General features: G+C 33.8%; 1 protein-coding gene across 2 annotated transcripts in view; it reads right to left on the reverse strand.

The window, feature by feature from the left end:
* Acss3 (acyl-CoA synthetase short chain family member 3) overlaps positions 1 to 21,332 on the reverse strand; it is a 176,603-nt gene that overhangs the window by 103,223 nt on the left and 52,048 nt on the right. Inside the window, exons 4-7 of one of the 2 annotated variants that reach the window (XM_027929264.2) lie at positions 18,668 to 18,802; positions 14,932 to 15,072; positions 3,526 to 3,606; positions 3,351 to 3,446 (exon numbers count right to left, since the gene is read on the reverse strand). In XM_027929264.2, coding sequence (XP_027785065.1) covers positions 3,351 to 3,446; positions 3,526 to 3,606; positions 14,932 to 15,072; positions 18,668 to 18,802 — 453 coding nt within the window. The remainder of the gene's footprint in view (positions 1 to 3,350; positions 3,447 to 3,525; positions 3,607 to 14,931; positions 15,073 to 18,667; positions 18,803 to 21,332) is intronic. The other variant, XM_071609157.1, reaches the window with a different exon arrangement.

Raw genomic sequence — 21,332 nt, forward strand, 5'->3', positions numbered from 1 at the left:
AGACCCTCAGGGTTATACAAAAGTACATACAAGAGGAAGTGAGGGGAAAGGGAAAAATAATACAAGGAGGAGAAATGAATTACAGTAGAGGGGGTAGAGAGAGAAGAGGGGAGGGGAGGGGAGGGGGGGATAGTAGAGGATAGGAAAGGCAGCAGAACACAACAGACACTAGTATGGCAATATGTAAATCAATGGATGTGTAACTGATGTGATTCTGCAATCTGTATATGGGGTAAAAATGGGAGTTCATAACCCACTTGAATCAAAGTGTGAAATATGATATATCAAGAAACATGTAATGTTTTGAACAACCAACAATAAAAAATTTTAAAAAAAAGATGTTTGTATTTATTTTTCTGTGAACTGCTTATTTATGACTGTTTTTCTTTTGTTGGATTTTTTATTGGTTGTTCAAAACATTACAAAGCTCTTGACATATCATATTTCATACATTAGATTCAAGTGGGTTTTGTTGGATTTTTTTTACCTCCCATTTCCATGAATTCTTTATATTCCTATGAAATAAACCTTTGCCTATGAAAAAAAAAAAAGAATATGACCCAATTAAACCCCAATGTTTAGGACTGAAAGAAGAGAAAAAATCTGGAGAGGAAAGTGCTATCTATCTGTCAGAGAAGGAAGAGAATGGACAGGTGAGTTTATTTTGGTTCTACATGTATTCTTCATTGACGGCTTACTTTCTGCAGTACACTATACTGGGAGACTGGCTTTTGATGCTGTTACTCTTTCTCGATGTAACAGATAATCCAGTGTGGTCAGCTCAGCAACAGATATTCACTGAACAACCTAGACTGTGAGAGAAAACTTTCAAGAGATGATGACATTAAATCAGAGTCTTCAAGGATAGTAGAAATTATCCAGGTAAGGAAAGAGAGAGAAAAAGTCACACCAGGCCAAGGGTACCATCTGAACAACAGCAAAGGGGCATGGGGCTCAAGAGAGGAATGAATATTTCCTAAAACTGTCAGCAGTGCTGAACGTGACTGAGAAATAAGATAACATCACATGGAAGAAGGCCCTTTCACTTTGACACTCAGGAAGTCACTCGTGACCTCTGCTACAGCAGCTTCTATGAAATGATGTGGATGGAAACCAGATAAGGGTGAGAAGAAGAGTGAGTGGAAGAATGCGAAGTTCAGACCACATTGGTAGGGTCATTTCTCAAGGAGCTTAGTGCAGAAGAATAAAGATGGAAAAGCTAGAAGTGGGTCAAACTCTAAAAGGCTTTGTTGTGTGATCAGAGAGAATGGAGGACATTTCCAAGTTGGGGGAAAAAAAGAGGAGAGGGCAGACAAAGGCTTAAAAAAGTAGGTTACTTTATCAGTCATTCACACAGCAAATATTTATAGAACCTCTACACTGTTCTTGAGCATATCACTCCAAGATAAAGACAATCAACCTCCCTTCCTGGTTTTAACATCACGTTTTTAAATAAACTGGAGAAACAATAGAAAGCCAACAGTAAATAGCAGAAAAATTACATATATCTCAATTCTGAAGTCAGCCTAATAGTGATAAACATAAATACTTATAAAGGTGAATTCTGCTTTGTCACGTTTATATGAGCAATGCCACATTATAATGTAAGTATTCAGTGTTGAGATTTATTTTGCTTGCTTGCTAAATGAAAACATTTATTCTCTTTCAAGGACTTCAGTATGGAACAGATGTGTCAAGCTTTATATCATGCAGTAATTAATTACAAGCACCTGAATGCGTATGAGTCTGCCAGATACAAAAACACAGTTCAAGAGATGTGGAATTGTATGCAATGGTTTAATTCTTATATTAAAGTCTGCCTGAATTTCTCCTAGCATTCAGAGACAAAAAACTGAAAACTAAAACAGCTAAAATTGACAGAACACAAATGACCTCACAATAGAAAAGACACTAGAAAGCATTTCATATAAAGAATAGTCTCTCATTTTTTTTTAGATTCAGTGAGTCGCAGAGTGTTAATATTGTAAAGAAACTTGACATTATCCGATACTTCTTTACACAGCCCACATATACAATTCTCTTCTTCACATTCCTACTCTGATATTGAGAGACCACTTTATATGAAAGAGAGCCTCCCAGTAGAGAATTCATTCTACTACAATGCTATACATTGAAATTTGTCTCTGATTATTCCCCAAATATAACTTTCTGCAACTCTGCATTATAAGGGTACTTATTTTATATGCATCATCTCTTTAAGTACCAAAAGATGCTTTTGTTATATGTACCTTAGATACATTGTTTTTCACACTAACCACTCCTAGTTCCTCTGTCTCTTTCTTTATGATTTTTACCCTAGTCTTTTTCTTTTACATGATTTTTAGTAAGCTATTTTTTGTTTTGTTTGATTTTTGTTGTTATCCTCTTCATTGAGCTAACCATGAATTTTCAAATGCAGAAAAATAAATATGCTATCATAGTATATGGTAACTATTCTTAAAGCAATCCTACCAATGATTTGCATTTGTACCATGGACAATTATAATACTCAGGATATAACGGCAAAAAGTACAACCAACCCAAGTTTGTCCTATTTCATTTCTTTATATATTTTTTAATTTAAATATAAAACGGTGAAGATGTCTGCATTTTTCTATCCTATTGTGTCCAAAATAATCCAGGATCATTTTGAATGATAATTTAGCAAATCACTATACATTTTATCCCTCCAAGATTTTGATCTCTTACAAATCTGATGAGTATGTTATCTAAGTCTTCATATAAGTCTCTGGTAAAAGTAAAGAGAATAGGTACAAAGGGAGAACTTCCTAGTTATACAGACAGAAACCTTATTCCAGATTGATATTAATGCATATATTAGAATTTTCTAGTAGTTATTTGTTTAGCTATGAATCTAGTCAGTTTCTATTCCTTTCCTTTACACACTGTTATTATTAGAAACCATCGAAAATATTTACCTATAATTAAGACAAAATATCCCTTTGGAAACCCACTAATTCTTTAAAAAAGAAAAAAAAAGGTGAATATATGTTGCTTATTTAATGGTAAATATTTTCTCTTCTAGGATTCTAAAATCAGTATCAGCTTGATAATATTCTCTAAAAATCTATTAAAGATAGACATTAAATTTGTTCTTGTACATTCTCTGGAATTCAATTTATACTGATTGTTCTACACTATAAATGAAATAGCTGGCTATTATTTTCTACAAATTACCTTCTCTTCTGCAATCATATTTTTAACTGGAAGAAGATATAAAAATGTTCCCTGTCTCTATACACATTTTACTGTTCCTACTCAGGACTACTACTCAAAAATTTCATTAAAATATGTACCACCTATATGTGAAATAACATTTATTTTATTACCTCATATAAAACTGTTGTGTTCCCATGTAGGAGAGGTCCATAACAGATATAAGAATGTCCAACAACCCAGCCTAAGTCAGAAGCTGCCCACCACACCTGAAAAATAAGAAAATGATAAAAATGAACATGGCTTTATCAGAAATGTCATATAGCCTACACTTAAAACCATGATTACCTCTCCAGGTTTAAGGCCATATATTGAAGACATTGTCCAATTTAGCATTACCGCATAGCCCCCAGTGGGCCTCACCACACCCTAAAGGAGAGAAAGAGTGACGTTAAAGTCAGTGGGATGATATGTTAAAAATTTCTCTATCTTCATGCTCTCTACTTTAAAAATTCCAGATTTAAAGTATTGGATATTCTGTAGAGTACATATTACTTCAACTTTTATATAACTATATTTGAATCACTATTTCTGTGGCTTCTCCCACAGAAAAATTGTTCTAATAAACCCAGAACAATTTGTCCTCATCAGTTCCATTTGTGGAATCCATCCTTGCATGACATTATTACTCTTCTAAAGAAGACTTACGATTTCACAATATCACATAAAATATTTTCAGTGATGTTACCCATTATAAGCATTACATTTTCAAATGCAGTTCCTGAACAAAAATGGAAAATAACAAAATTAAGTGCAGGAAAAACTTCAAATGTAGTTACATGCCTAAAATACAGACTAACATAAGGACATCTATTCCTCAAGATAATTAAACAAAACTGGGTTGCTTAGAGGAAACAAAGTCATATTCCAACTGGAGCCCAATTCCAATGCTAAAGAGGAATCCTGTATATATCATGTTAGAGTTTACCAATTCTTTGGCGGTTGATTCTGAATTCCTGAGGATTGAAACCTGAGGAGCTGGACTTAAAGCTAACAGATTTTATTTATACTGCAATTGGGACAAAACCAGGGATCATTACATCACTATCACACCACTTTCATAAATCAACTTTCAGTGGATTTCCTCAAAACTGTGAACATATTCAACTTTAATAGAAATCTAATATTTGAACAGTGGGCATAAGGGTCATCATAAATAAGAACTGATGGCAAATTTAATAATTAATTAATTTTATTTATTGCTTCATTATAAACATTAATCATTAGTCCAGTAAGACATAACCAAGTTTTTTATCCAGAATAAGTAAGTGAATGCCTGTTAAGTACAAGTCATATTATATTCAAATGCATTTGAAGCATCTTTTAGTAATTACAACTGCTCTATGAAAAAGAAAATTATTTTACATAAAAGAGTAAGCATGGCTTTAATCAATAAATGTGCTGTTAATTATAATTTTTTGGCCTAACTTTGCATTTTTAACCCATTTACATGGACCAGGGGAATGAAAAATAGATTGATTTTTTCCATTAGTTGCTAAAATCACTGCTCTCCTCAGGTACCACTAATAAAACAGGTATCAAGCTGTGGAACATATTTTATCTACTAGCAACAACACCTGGTCTCTTGGCAAATACCAGGTGAAGCTTTGGTGGCATTTGAGAGCTATTTTCTAGGTTGTATGATACGGTTAGCAGGCAGCTGGATCTCTTGATCATCTTGAGAATATAAGAAATCTCAGGCCCCCTGCCAGCAAACTTCACACATGCATTTTGCTATGTCAACTGAGAAGCTATTTCCCTGTATAGTCTATCCTATCTTCCACACACTTTGCTAACTAGTTTATTGTAATAAGGTCTCTTTTCCTATGGCTCAATAACTTAATGAATTTGACATTAATCAGTCTGCAAATCCTCTTTTCTAAAAACACTCACTCATTTTTCCAAGGAGAAAAAGTACAATTTTTTTGTAGACAATAAATTGTCTATATGTTATGGTAGACAGCAATATTTATTGTCAATAATATTTCACTGGATACATTTTAGACTTTTCTCTCCAGCCTATTTTAAACTCATTTTTGTCAACAATTATTATAATGGAGTAAATAAATTTTTAGATTATGTGGTACAGAGAGTAAGATGCATCAATCTGGAAATGATGAAAAGGAATAAACTCCACCAGAAAACTTATAGAATTAATAAACAAATTCAACAAAGTAGCAGTATAGAAAATCAATACCCATAAATCAAATGCATTTCTATACATCAGTGATGAATCCTCTGAAACTGGGAATCAAAGTAACAAAAGAGGTGAAAGACCTCTACAATGAAAACTACAGAACACTAAAGAAAGAAAGTGAAGAAGACCTTAGAAGGTGGAAAGATCTCCCATATTCTTGGATAGGAACAACTAATATTGTCAAAATGGACATACTACCCAAAGCTCTATACAGATTCAATGCCAATTAAAATCCCCACAATGTTCCTTATAGAAATAGAAAAAGCAATCATGAAATTCTTTTGGAAAAATAAGAGACCCAGAATAGCCAAAGCAATCCTTAGCAAGAAGAGTAAAGCAGGAGGCATCACAATACACAACCTTAAATTATAAACACAAAACTATAGTAACAAAAATCACATGATATTGGCATCACAATAGACATTTAGACCAATGGTACAGAATAGAAGGCACAGAGACAAACTCACATAAATACAGTTATCATACTAGACAAAGGCACCAAAAACATACAGTGGAGAAAAGATAGCCTCTTCAAAAAATGGTGCTGGAAGAACTGGAGATCCGTATGCAGCAAAATGAGAATAAATCCTTATCTGTCACCTTGCACAAAATTTAAAGTGGATCAAGACACCACTTTAAATTTAAATTTAAAGTGGACCAGACACCTTGTGCCTAATAGAGGAAAAAGTAGGCCCAAATCTTTATCATGTCAGCTTAGGCCCCGACTTCCTTAATAAGACTCCTAATGTGCAAGACATAAAATCAAGAATTAATAAATGGGATGGACTCAAACTAAAAAGCTTCTTCTCAGCAAAAGAAAAAATTGGTGAAGTGAACAGACAGCCTACATTTTGGGAGCAAATTTTTGCCACACGCACATCAGATAGAGCACTAATCTTCAGAATATAAAGAACTCAAAAAACTTAACACCAAGGAAAACAAACAACCCAATTCATAAATGGGCCAAGGAACTGAGGAGACACTTCTCAGAAGAATTATACATTCAATCAACAAATATATGAAAAAATATCAACATCTCTAGTAATTGGAGAAATGCAGATCAAAACTACTCTGAGATTTCATCTCATTCCAGTCAGAATGGCAGTTATCAAGAATACAGACAACAATAAATGTTGGTGAGGATGTGGCAGAAAGGGGACATTCATACATTGCTGGTGGGACTACAAACTGGTGGAACAACTCTGGAAAGCAGTTTACAGATTCTTTAGAAAACTTGGAATGGGACCAACATGTGACCCAGCTATCCCACTTCTCCATCTATACCCAAAGGACTTAAATGAGCATACTATAGTAATGCAGCCACATCAATGTTCATAGCAGCTCAATTCACAATAGCTGAACTATGGAACCAACCTAGATGCCCTTTAGTAGATGAATGGATAAAGAAACTGTGTTATGTATATACAATGAAATATTACTCAGCATTAAAAGAGAATAAAATCATGGTGTTTGCAGGTAAATGGATGAGAGAATATCAAGCTAAGTGAAGTAAGCCAATCCCCCCAAACCAAAGGCTGAATGTATTCTCTGATAAGTGGATGTTGATCCATAATAGGGAGGGGATGGGCATGGGAAAAATGAAGGGACTTTAATTGGGCAAAGAGGAGGGGAAAGGGGTAAGATATGGGAGCAGAAAAGATGGTGGAATAAGATGGATATTATTACCCTAGGTACATGTATGAGTGCACATATGGTGTGATGCTACATCATGTACAATCAGAGAAATATAAAGTTGTGCTGCAATTGTGTACAATGAATCAAAATGCATTCTGCTGTCATATATAGCTAATTAAAATAAATAAACTAATTTTTAAAAAAGACTAGATACACCCAACAGAGTAGTAATTCAATTCTAAAACCCAGATGATAAATTTTAAAGGATTAACAAATTTCTATTATCTTTCAAATGGGTAGTTTTTCAAATGATGTTCAGGAATGTTGCTTTATAAATTCGTGGATATTTAAACCCAGCTGACCACAAAAAATAAAAAGTGAGACTTAATGAGACCATGTATGAAAAATCATTTAAAGCTATAAAGGTTAAAATTTTAAATCTTTGGGTTTGTTTGTTTTGTTTTGTTTAAGGGCTGGAGATCAAGTCCAGGGACTAACACATGCTAAGTATGCATTCTGCCATTGAATTATATGACCAGCCTAAAATTTAATATATTTTAGACAATATTATTCCTTCTAGAAATTGTTGCTTTTTATTTTACCCTGTTCTGGCATTACTCAAAAAGGAAAACTGCCAAAATAATTAGAGGCCACCTATCGACCATGTCCCACACAGGCAAGGAAATGGGTTTCCCTTCGGAGGAATGGGCTGGCTGAGAAATAAAAACTAAGGAAAATAGTATGGCAAAAAAAACCACAGAACACAAGTATTTTCAAAGAGGGGACAGAGATGTGCAAAGCTGATCAGACAGGTCCAGCTTCTAACAAAGAAAGGAGCCTGCGTTTGCTTTATTTAGAAATTACAGAAAGTTCTTCACTAAAATAGGTTAGAGGTAGGGGCAGGTAGGCTACTCAGTTCCTAAAGGTTATGCCCATCACTGGTGCTGCACCGGACCTTCTAGCAAAACTGAGGGAAGTTCATGTGCATTGGGCAATCTATCCAGGGGGACTGCCATGGGAAATTTCCAATGCCAGATCTACCCCTTCCTTGGATGCAATGCTGAAAAAGGTTTTCACGCATTTCAGGGATGGCTTTCCACAGTCACCATCAAAATCCCCTTTAAAACAATAAAATGGAGCTGAAAGAGAGATAAAAACCATAACTTCTGTTTTCATTGATTTTTAATACTCACTTTTTTAAGAAAAATGAGTATGAATATTTTAGTCAGGTATCATTTTGCCATTCATTAATCTAACCTTTAGATCTATAATTTGGTCTAAAGCCTCCCAAAATATTAAGATTATACAGTTTTCAAATTTCTGATTATTTATATGATATAGAAAAAAAAGAACTACACAGTTTCATATTCTCCATACAGACAGTTTATGAGAGGTTGGAAGGTAAAACATGTGAAAGGTTATGTTTAAAAGGAGATTCTTCATTATGTATGTTAGTTTGTGAATAAAATAAGATGAAAAGGCATTTCTGTTTCTTGTTTGTGGTCATGTGTTCCAAGTAATGATAATTACAATACAAAGGAGAAAGAAACCCTTTTCAGCTTCTGAAAACACATAAGTCTTATTTAAAAAGTCAAATAGTTATATTCTAAGTAAGCAAAATTACACTCAGCATTTTAAAAATATATCTGAAATACCATGCATGAGGTAAGAATACATATTCACCACCAGTGCTTGCCCTGATTCACAAGCTTGCTACATTGAGTCTTTTCAATCTGTCACTGCTTTTTTATACGTGCCTATACTCTATCTACCTTGTAAGTAAAAGCATTATGTGATCTAACATATTCTCAGAAAAGTCGTATATTCTGCCAATATACTCTTCTGGAGGTTTTTATAGGATCAATCATAATCCTTAAAATCTTCTGGAGAATTTAAACAACATCCAGGTGGGAATCACACTCTAAGCTCCAAATAAAGACATGAAAATGAATTCTATCTCAGAAGTGAGGAAAAAAAGACAATGAGCAGGTGGGATTTTTTTCTTTTTTGAGCACTTAGAATGTTTATGGTATTTAAAGATTTTCATTTCTACAAGTCAAAATAAAGGGTGAGTATTAGTCACAGAGCAGTCACAGAGAGTCCTTTAAGTATTCCAGCTTAATGAGCTGCTTTTGAAGAAAAACCGCAAAAATGTCATAAATGGGAACATTAAATAAGACAAAAAACATGTCAATATGAAGTGTTGTGTGCAGTTTGAGTTAGAGCAACTTGAAAAACACAATTGGAAAAGTAGACATTAAGTGGGAAGAGGCAGGAAAACTGAGATGTGTGGTTAGATTATGAGCTTTAGAGTTTCATTCTAAGAATGTGTGTGTGTGTGTATGTGTGTCTGTGTGTGTGTGTAAATGTATCTATAAAAATCTGGAAGGCAAATCTTAAAATACTGTAGCAATAAAAGTTTGTAGTACATGACAAAACTTCATACTTTCCAAGTTCAACCCCTCTATTATTCTATAATAAAGGCTTCTATAAATATATACATATAAGCATACACAAATGGATATTTATTTGCATATATAAATATAGGTGTGGGCTGGGGTTGTGGCTTAGCAGTAGAGTGTTCGCCTTCCTCATGCAAGACCCTGGGTTCGATCCTCAGCACCACATACAAAAATAAACAAGTGAAATAAAGGTGTTGTGTCCAACTACAACTAAAACTAAATATTTTTTAAAAATATATAGATGTATGTATTCATGTGTATGTATATATGTCTATACTTATGAATACATGTTTATATGTTTATATATATGAACGTGCATGTGTGTGTGTGTTGGAGTATTATGTGTATTTCTATTCAGCCTGACAAGTTGAAAAGAAAAATAAAGGAAACGGGAAGTAGAAAAAGAAATCCATTACCAAATGATGGTTGGAGTTAGAGAATTAAGAAAAAAAAATGGAATGGCTCTGATGTGCTTAAAAATTTCTACACAACAAGGCTGGGACTGTAGCTCGGTGGCAGAGCTCTTGCCTAGCATGCGTAGGACACTGGGTTTGATCCTCAGCACCACATAAAAATAAACAAATAAAATAAAGGCATTCTGTCCATCTACAACTACAAAATTAAAAAAAAAATTCCACACATCATCAATCATCTTATTCTGATAGTGGCGTTATTCATAGCATTTCCTCTTTGTAGAATGAGTCTCCCTGCTCCTTCTCTGAACCTGATTAGTTCCCATTTTTTCACACAAATATACAAAGACACTGCAAAATACTACCTCTCTTGGGAAGCTGTTATCCCACCCAACTGTGCTGCACTTCTCTCTGCCCTGTGCCACAGTTCCCAAGGCCAGCATACCTCATCAGAGCAACACAGTGCTGTGCCTCTTACCCCATTCAGCACTGTGAGGATAATGCCTTTGCATCTTCAGTACTATCTGGCACACAACAGTCATTTAGTACATTTATTGACTGAATGAATGAATGAATATGGGAGTGAATAAACAAGTGTGAATGATAAAATTCTTTAAAACATACTTTTCTTTATTCAGGAAAAATATCCTTTGAAACTAGTAGAACCCAGTGAATTATCTGAGAGGAAATGGAATGTTTCCATTTGGGGTATTTCATCAAATATAAAATCTCTTGCTGCAGGCTTTTGGATGATTCTGAAACTATCTCCCTGGAAGATGCTGTAGCAGCTGTATAATTTTTTATTGATCTGAAGAACTATGAGATAAGGAGGGAAGATGTAGCAAGTTCAGCATTTTAACTGTAAGAATTGTACCACAGATTTTTTTTAAATCCACTGCTTTTATTTTACTCCTTCTCACTTGTTCCCCCCAGGGTGGGGAATATGAATAAGTCCGCTAACAAATAGGAATAAAAGTTACATAAGTTATGTAAATGTACAAAAGTACAAAAAGCCTTATCTATCACCTTCCTGTCGTGCCTCCTTTTGAATCCTATCCTTCTGGTTGCTTTCCCATGTTTTCCTTTGGCAATGAACTTTTCGTTGTTATCACTGTCCCTCCACGATATCAAGCTGGAAGAAGATAAATATGACCATCACTAAATCTCCCACTTCCAAAAGAAGAGCCATCCAGATGAGGGATTTTTTATTTTATTGTTCAGTGCTTTGAATGATGTTGAATATAGACTCCAAAACCAAATAGAATAGAAGTCCACAACAAAACCAAAATGCATGCAAAGTAGCTCAGCTGTGGGTGCTGGAATATTTGCTGCAGCTAACAGATTAACCTGTCATACAGCCTCCTGACAACTCCAGAGTTGGCAGACGCAGAAATGCAAATATGAACTGAATATATATGCAAATTCCAACCAAAGAACAGACTATCTTATGTGTGCCTTATATGCCTATGAGAAATAAGGATTTTTAAGCAGAATATTTTTTATGCAGTTTGGGTTAATTAGTCAGCTTTCCATCACTGTGACAAAACACCTGAGAAAAGTAACCTGAAGTAATAAAGGGGTTTTTCTGGCTCAGAGACTTCAGTTCACAGTAGTCAGTTGCATTGCATTTATCCTGTAGTAAGGCAAAGTATCATAATGAAAAGGGCATGGTAGAACAGAGCTGCTCATCTCTTGGCATCTGGGAAGTATGTAAGAAAGAAGGGGTCCAGGGCCAAAATATACTCTTCAAAGTCACACTCCCAGTGACCCACCTCTTTCAACAAGACCCCATCTCCTAAAGTTTCCAGCCCTTCCTAACATTACTACCAGTTTAGAGATGATTCTGAAATTACCTCTATAGGACCACAAGCCGGGGACAAAGCCCAAAACACATGAGCCTTTGGAGGACGTTCCAGATGCAAACTGTAACAGGCTCACAATATTATTATTTCTTAGGATGATCAAAGATGAAAAAGAAACTATGATGTCATGAAATTTATATCTAAATGCATATCCCTACAGGTGTGTTCATCTTTCCTGAACTTCTACTCTAGAGATCCCAACATTAATATTTCAGATACTAATAATCTTGATTGAAATGAGAATAGTATGAATAAAGAGGAGTCTGAAGAGTAAACAAGTAAGCAATTATTAAATATATCCTAAGGATCTACCAGCGACAAATTTTAAGGTTAGTGTCATAGTGTAATCAAAGTGTGAAATACATTCTAAGACTTATAACAATATGTGTAAAGTGGATTAAAATAAGTGACATAAAGGTCTGTTGGCAATATATAATATCAAAGCAATTGCAATTCTAAGGTTCACTGCAGGAAAGAAAAGCATGTCTCAGGAACACTGGGAAATAATGACCTTATTTTTCTATTCTGAATGTTACACTTTGCAAAACCCACTCATTTCCATAAGTTAAATACCAGCCCATTACACCGATGTCCCATGAATGTTTATCTCAAGCTTCAGATGTACAGCCTCAGACTCTCACGTTCAATACTGACTGGGCATCTCCATATTAATGTCCCCAAAACACATCATACTCAATACATTCAAAACCTCCTGGTTTCCCCACCCCAAACCATTCTACTCTGTTTCTACTTCAGTAAATATTCAAAACCACCCTTCTCTCAGTTTCAACGTCTTGAACTTCCCTCTCTCATTTTTAATCTCAAACAAAATCTGATTCTTCCCTAAAGTGTACTGTCATAAGTAAATTCCTAAACAGTCTGAAACAAGAATCCCCATTGCCTCCACTGTGTGAAGTCTCCTACCTTTTCAACAAATGAATCACAGTCTGTCTTGCATTACCTATGTGCGTGCATATCTGCACCCTACTAGATTCAAGGGATTGTGTTTTACTCATGGTCTATCTGTTCCAGCACAGAATGAGCACTTAATACATGTACATTGAATTGAGCCAAATTCAATATATATAAAGAAATCTCAAAGCAATTAAAGCCTTCTCCAACTTATAAAAATAAACAGTCTTCAGGATGGTCTGTTAAGAGGAAAAGGATAGAGGGAAATAAAAACACATGAAAGGACCTTCATTTAATCACTGAAGGAATCCTGAAACGAACTTGACTCAGAAAACCTGGGGTGGCCAGGATCCTTCCTTATTGGAAACCAACACTCTTCCACACATAATGCTCTCTATACCACTTTTATCTTTTTTCTTTTACCCTGGCCGAGTCAACTTTGAATACTGACAAGCTCTTCTTATACAGATTCTAATCCAGGTCACAGTGAATCTCAGAGTGATTTATTAAACTCTTGAGGTGGCACAAAGGTTTTTGTGTGAGGTGGGGGCTTTTTTTCTTTTTTCTTTTTTCCAAGATTCCTTCAAGCTTTTAAGAAGCTATAGTGTTGTTATTGTTGTTGTTGTTTTGTCTGTTCTTTGTTGTTGTTGTTGTTATTTTTAAAGTCTGATAAGTTGTACTATATTCTCAGGTTCAGGAATTTCCGTTCATGTTGATACATTTATATTACTTTATATTAGATTAAAACTTTGCTGTACCCCTTTTATTTTATAGCCAAATGTTCAGATGGAACTCCATCCTGATAGTAAAATGCAAAAAGTAGAGGGGGAAAATTGTGTTCAATCATTTGGTCTGCTCAAGCAAACAAAACTGCAATATGGAGAAATATTTACTTTACAAATGACTAGAGTCGTAAAGAATATCACACAACTTTGATCTTAAATGATAATTATCTTCATATGCATAATATACACATACACATGTATGCATTTGACAAAAAAAATTGTTAAGCACTATGTAATAAAACATGGTCTCTATCCTCACAGAGAATATATTCCTTTACCAAATGTTTTCCTTTTCACAAGCAAGGTTTGTGTGGAATATCTTAAATTTCCTTCTTAAAATGTAATCTAATAGATTAGACTAGTTTAATATAATTAGGAGATTATGTTCTCAGAACTCTAAAGTTACAGAGATGTGATGATAATAGAGACCTCTATCCTCTGAGATGAGAATGATTGCCAAGGTCTCTTTCCCCACTAAATTCTATGATTTGGTAAATATTGAAACCTCTAAGGAGGATACATCAGAAAGATAATAGCAGAAGCCTTTATGAAGTTGTATAAATAAACAGTATTACTTGAAGATACAAGGCGAGTAGTATTGGTTGATAGCTGACACATTCATAAATATTGATATTTTTAACTTTACTTTGTGAAAGCAAGTTTCATTGTAAACAGATATTGAAACATCAAGTGTCTTCCATATTGTAAATCAAATATTTCAATACTCTAGATAAACTGCCTCTTATTAAACTGTCCAGGCCAATTCTTTAAAAAATCACATTTATAACAAAGAACTGAATTCTAGATCGAAAATAAATTCCATAATATAAAATCTCTCAATATAAATAAATAAAACATATTTCATTTAAACATATATTTCCTCTGGGTTTGATCCCCAGCACCACAAAAATAAATACACACAAACATACATAAGATATATTTTACAAAGTTTTACAAATACCCATTGATAGTCAATTAAATACATGTTAATTTTAGTAAATTACGAAGTCCATTGTGTATTGCTGACATTTGAGAAGATTTGGAAGAAATAAGGATAAAGCATTTGACATTAAATACAATGAATGCTTTTGTATATTTAGAGTTAAGCATAAAATTTATTTAAGATATTAAGTAATGATGTCTAAACATCAAAGCAGAGTCTAGGACATTTTTTTTTAAAGAGAGAGTGAGAGAGAGAGAGAGAGAGAGAGAGAGAGAGAATTTTTTTAATATTTATTTTTTAGTTATCGGCAGACACAACATCTTTGTTTGTATGTGGTGCTGAGGATCGAACCCGGGCCTCACGCATGCCAGGCGAGCGCGCTACCGCTTGAGCCACATCCCCAGCCCCTAGGACATTTTTTATAGATATTCACAGTACAAAGGAAAACTGCTGCTATAGATAGTTATGCCTAAGAGAGCGAATACCTTAGGTAACCCAGTTGTTCCAGATGTGTAAAGTATATACAGTGGGTGTTCTGAAAGGACAGGAACACAGTCATGTGATTGGGCTTTCGCCATTTCTTCCTCCCAGTCAAGATCACGACCTGATACCAAAGGAACTGTCTCCTACACAGCAAAATATAAAAATAGACATTATGAAAAGAATATTAAATCAAAGGAATAGAAAGTAGCTAAATCTATAGGAGTGTGAGCATCTGACTGAAACTCTACTGGCATATAGCACCACACACTTAATTTATGAATAGAAAATCTCAAGGTTCTTGGTGAAGATTAATGTTTATTAAAAAAAAATCCCAGTGGTTTAATGTTTGCTTCAAATGAACTGACACAATGAATATATTTTATTCAAATCTAGGGATACCCTTAAGAAACTGAATCAAAGGCAGTTAATTTTCATCAACACTCAGAGCTTAATTAACTCAGAGGTTCATGTTTCCAAAGATGTATCTACATTAACAGCTTATAAACTAAGTTCTTATTTTTTGAATCCTATTTCTTTTACTTTGGAAGTTCTGTCTTCACAATGAAATGTCAAATAACCCATTAAAAGTTCTCTTTATACAAGGGAATTTAAGAGGAATATTGTGGCCACCTTTCCAAATGAGAGCATGTCAGATGATCTTCTGGAGTGGTGAAGAATTCTACTTTTTCAAGAACAAAAATTAATTATTAAAATTAATGAGTGTATGTGACATATCTAAAAGACTATCCAAGTTTTCCTTATCCTAGGTCATTAACTGATGTAGAAATCAATCTCTTTCTTTCCTTCCTTCCTTCTTTCCTTCTTTCCTTCATTCTTTTGTTCTAGGAAACAAGACTCTTTGTTGTAAACTTTGTGATAATAGATTCAAGGGTTAAACAGATACACCTTTAAATGAAGAGATTGTCTTTAAAAATAGCAGCCATGAAATGGCCAGATAGATAAAGAGCAAGGAAATAGTTTATGGAAGAGTTACTGTAATGAAGAGCTATCTAAGTAGAGTTAAGACCCATTAGGTAACTTGTTATTTTCTAAAACACTAACTTGAATTCAAGATCACATATCAGGTGAAGTTTGTAATTGATAAGCATGATAGCACAGGCACAACCAAGCTATACATCCCTTGGTAAATCTAGAGGGATTCACCAACTAGAGATGTATACAATCATTCGCTTCATCAAGGTGATTACTAAGTTAAGCCAAAAGATTCTGAGAGACTTAGAATAGAAAGACAAGACACTTCTATTTTTCAGGCTTCTTCATACATTAATCAGGGCTATAAAATGTGGTTGTATGTTAAAGTAGGTACATTTACAAATTAATGTGTCTATATAATATTACAAATATAATCCCTATATGAATAAACCCATGTAGAAATAATCTGAATTGATCCTTCATGAAGGTGATATTTCAGTCCCACTTGGCTTCTCTGGGCCCACTCTAATTGGCACTAGCTGGTGCCATTTAGAAAAACAAAAATAGCTAACTATGAGCAAATCATGTTTTCATTTCTTTTCATGCATCACATAAAAACAACTAATTTCAAATTATCAAACCTTTGACATCATAATTACACATGTATAAAAATCATCACATTGACAAAATGAAAAATGTGAATTGAGTGATCACAGAAATAATTATAGATACATAATTTTTATAGGCCACTATTGAAATGAGGGCTCAAACGGATGGTTGTTCTAAAGACTAAGAAAAAAAAAGGTGTGAGTAAAAGAGACATGACAAAATGAAGAGAGAGAAAAATCAATATTTAGCTTTTACATATATGCATTTACTTTTACAGACATGACTTTCCTAGTTGTTATAATTCCTAAAAGGTGGTACTGGAGGAGCATCAGGGGTGTCTGATGTGATATTGCTTTGATTCTGTCATGCTTGCCTGAGGCTCAGGAGTAGTGCCAAGTTTTTTACCTCCCTGGCAAAAAATGTAATCCTGGTTAATGAGCTACACCGCCCAGGCTCATAATCTGTTCCTCTCTAAACTCAAAGCAAAGCTAATCCACTGGGTTTAATTACTGCCTGAACCGTAGGTCTCGTATACAGGACAAGAGACCTTCAAAGCCCTCGTCCATGTCACAGTGGAGGAAAGAGTCTAGAGAAAAAGGGAGAGGGAGAGAGAGAGAGAGAGAGAAGAAAGATAGTTATCAGGGAGGAGTAAACAGAGAGCACATCTCTATTTAAGAGGGAAAAAAAGAGACTTGTATTTAAGAAAAAAAATCTTGAGTAGAGAACATTGATATGCACAAAGATACGTTTATAGAGTAAAATAAATAGCATATATCTTGTTGGTCCAAAGTCATTAAAACCAGAGTTCAAATTTTGCTATACCACTTACTAGCTGGACTTTAACTGCTTCAGTTTCCTAAAATGGGGCCAGTAATACGATCTAGTTTGTTGATTTATAAGAATTAAATAAGAAAAAGCATTTGAAAGTTGCTAGCATTGAGTCCTGCCCATCATAAGGTCTTCACCCTCTGTGAATTCATACTCTATGTGTGGGAACAGTACCCTACGTCACATAAACACACTTTTGTGTGTGTTTCTGTCATTCCTTGAACATCCCTTTACCCAAGCTTTCTTAATTGATCACTTTGAATTTCTTAATTTAAATGGCAACAAAGCCTTTTTTAAAGATATGCTTGTGGTCCTCTGAAAGAAATTTAAATTTTTCTTCAAGACAGTAAGAACATTAAAATCATTGAGTGTAGCAGTTCATGAACCACAGACTACTAAAACTTTACCCATGAATTTAATGTACTAATGGGAATTGCTAGGTGATAATCAAAATGACATAGTTCTAACACTCTTTGTTCTCATATCGTGTCATTTAAGTACTTTCTGTAGATAACCTCTCAAGAGCTCCATAAAATTGTACATGATTCTTTGCACCCTTGTAATTTCTCCTCTGCAAAAATGTTTTAATCTGTTAAGAACCCAATTTGGTATTTCTGGCCTAAATGCTTGTCTTAATTAAAAAAAAATATATTTTGCATACAAATTAATCACACCTCTCCAATAGGCAGCACCGTGGAGGGATGAAGCACAGGGTCATGAAGCCAGTGTCCAAATCATGACTCTTGCACTTACTAATCAAGCAAGGTATTTGTCTCTAGATCCACTGATTCTCCTTTAAAATAGGATTCACAGTATCATCTAACTGATAGTTATTGGAAATATTTTTTAATTTATCTACTAAAAGAATATCTTAAAAATCAAATGATAGGCAATTAGTGTCCATTAGTATATACGTTATAAAATTTAAAGCAAGAAATGATGTCACACTAGCACTATACATAGAACCTAATCCATGAATATTACAAGTATTTATCTGTTTCAACTTTTTTATTTTAACCTACTTTTCACACACAAAAAAAGTAAGTACTTTTTTATATCTTTTCTCCCTAGAAATAGCAACCACATTCAGGATATATATATATATATATATATATATATATATATATAGATATAGATATAGATATAGATATATATAGATATATATATATATATAGATAGATAGATAGATATAGATATAGATATAGATATATAGATAGATAGATATAGATATAGATAGATAGATATATATCAGGAGATATATATATATATATATAGTTTTTGGATGAAGTGTCTCTTTCAAAACGGTCAAAACTAGAACCATCCTTAACACAGTAACAAAACAAGAATCAAGTGAAATATTCAAATTACCATATTCGGACGATTATAAATGAGAACTTTGTCTGGTGTGTGTTGACCTATTCTTAGCGCTTCTTCTAGAAGAGGTATGTACTCTACCTTCCTTCCAGGTTCAATGCCAAATGATGCTGTAACAACCACCTTGGGCTAAAATTAAAAAGAACTGGAATAAGAATTAAGAAAGCTTTAACAATCCCAATTAAAGTAATCACAATATTTCAGGTGCAGACTGGCAGTTTTAACATTTCTAAGGAAATGTTTGAATGATTCTGTTCTCTGTTGAATAAATGACCTGAAAACCAATATACTCTTTTTAAAAATGTTATAGACCTAATCCTTTTCACATAAATCTCACTTACCTGTTGAAAATTACACACTTGGTGATACTTTGGACTCATAAAAACAAGCTGTACAAAATATCTTCTAAAGAATTCATTAAGCCAGGTGGATGTGCCAAGATCCACTGAAATGTACACCTTAGGGGCCCTCAGTTGTGTGTGTGTGTGTGTGTGTACACGCGCACTCATGGACACACACACACACACACACACACATAATATCATAAGAGCTGGTTTTGAGGGAGGCTTCAGCATTTCCTACCTGGAAAGCACCAACCCAATTGTAATCAGAAAGCACTTCTAAGGCTTTCTATATGAATCTCTTCTACATGCCTAGAGACCACAGGAGGACAGGATCTGGTTCTCCCATAATCTTTTTACCATTTTTATTCTCATTCTAAAGACAAATTCGTGTTCACAAAACATTACATTTGTAATTTTATATTATTTTTCACAAAAGAATTCCCAAGTAATTTACATATCAAGCTCCACAAAGTTTGGACATGCCCCTATTAATACGATACCCTCCAAATTCTTCTTTACCTGATAATTTGCTAGTCACTTTTATTTTTTTAAATTCATTAATTTATTTATTCTAATTTGTTATACATGAAAGCATAATGCATTTCAATTCACAGTACACAAATAGAGCACAATGTTTCATTTCTCTGCCTGTACACAAAATATCACACTATTTGTGTCTTCATACATGTACCTAGTGTAATAACATACATTTCATTCCACCATCTTTCGTATCCCCATTCCCCCTCCCTTCCTCTTTGTGCTATACAAAGTTCCTTCACTCCTCCTATGCTCCCCCAACCCCCATTATTGATCAGCATCCACTTATGAGAGAAAACATTTGGCCTTTGTTTTTTGGAGGATTGGCTTATTTCACTTACTATGATATTCTCCATTCCTATCCATTGACCTGCAAATGCCATGATTTTATTCTCTTTTAATGCTAATATTCCATTATATATATATCAGTTTCTTTATCCATTCCTCTATTGAAGGGCATCTAGGAGGTATGCAGGTATAGCCAAAGTGTCCCTGGTAGGGACTGTAGTTAGGGTTAATCTCCCTTCCTTGTTACATGCTGGGCATGCCTCAAACATCTGTCTATAATGAACGATTCTTTAATCTCCAATACTGCTCAGTAAGTAGTTCAAGGCCAAGTCTGGATGTCATTTATCTTCTGTGCCTGTATAGGGTCTATCATTCCACAAACTCTCAACAAAAATTGTAGGACTAAATGAAAATTTTCATTAATTTGCAGAAACAAACATTTTTATTCTTTTAAATGTATTGCTTCTTAACCAAAAAATCCAAACCAAAGGAGATATATAATAAATGATTCAAGAAACAGCTAATCATTTCATGGTATTACATTTACTCTTGAATTATGATTTCTGGTTATAATATATTTAATCTATGGAAAGTTTATACTGTGCTAAACATATACATATATAGTACTCTTTGCTTCTTGAATATCATTTAGTATTCATGGAACTAAGGCTCAGTGCAGTTACAAAGCTTGCCCCAGGTTACAAGGGGTAGAGACAGAAATGGGGCCAGTTCTTTGTGATTGAATAACCTTTCTCTTTCCTCTATAGCAAAATGATTTTTAAAAGAAAAGCAAAGGAAGAAAGAAAAGAAAAGAACTCTTATTTCCTTTCATTGTATTTTTAAAGGTAGATATTTGAATATAATTCGCACTTTAATATCTATAATACTTACAAAAATAGTTCTAGTTAAAATTCCATAAAATTAGGATTCTGAAAAAATTAAAATCTGCTACATATCAAGTTAAGAACATATATAGAATGTATCAGAACTTGAATAATTTAATAAAGTCAAAATTAGACTACTCTGTAAAAATAATCCCTTTTGCATTTTATTGACAACTTTTATTAGAGGTTTTATTGGGTCTAGACTGACATTTTAGAATATATCCTTTTCATCTTTGTCTGTTAAAATTTTAAAAAAAATTCTTTAGCCAATTTGTTTGAAAATCAGGACATAAAAATCACAGATTTCAAATATTTGTTTTGTCTAGAAATTTCATGTGCATATCTCTATCTCCATCATCTCTCCTTAAATTTGACCTAATAGTCTTACTCATAAGAGTATGCACGTATTGCCTCTACTTCTTAACAATATTGTATATCTGTTTGTGATGAATAAAAACTCCTCCTGCAGTACAGCATTGGGTAGGTCCTTATTTATGTACATATTTATATATGTGCACATATCTATATATATTTTATATATTTCAATTTCTTCATATCTTATTAGGATGTTTCTTAGAAGAAAATAACATATCCAATATCTTTGTC

The sequence above is a fragment of the Marmota flaviventris genome, chromosome 3, assembly GCF_047511675.1.
Source record: "Marmota flaviventris isolate mMarFla1 chromosome 3, mMarFla1.hap1, whole genome shotgun sequence".
Classification (NCBI taxonomy): domain Eukaryota; kingdom Metazoa; phylum Chordata; class Mammalia; order Rodentia; family Sciuridae; genus Marmota; species Marmota flaviventris.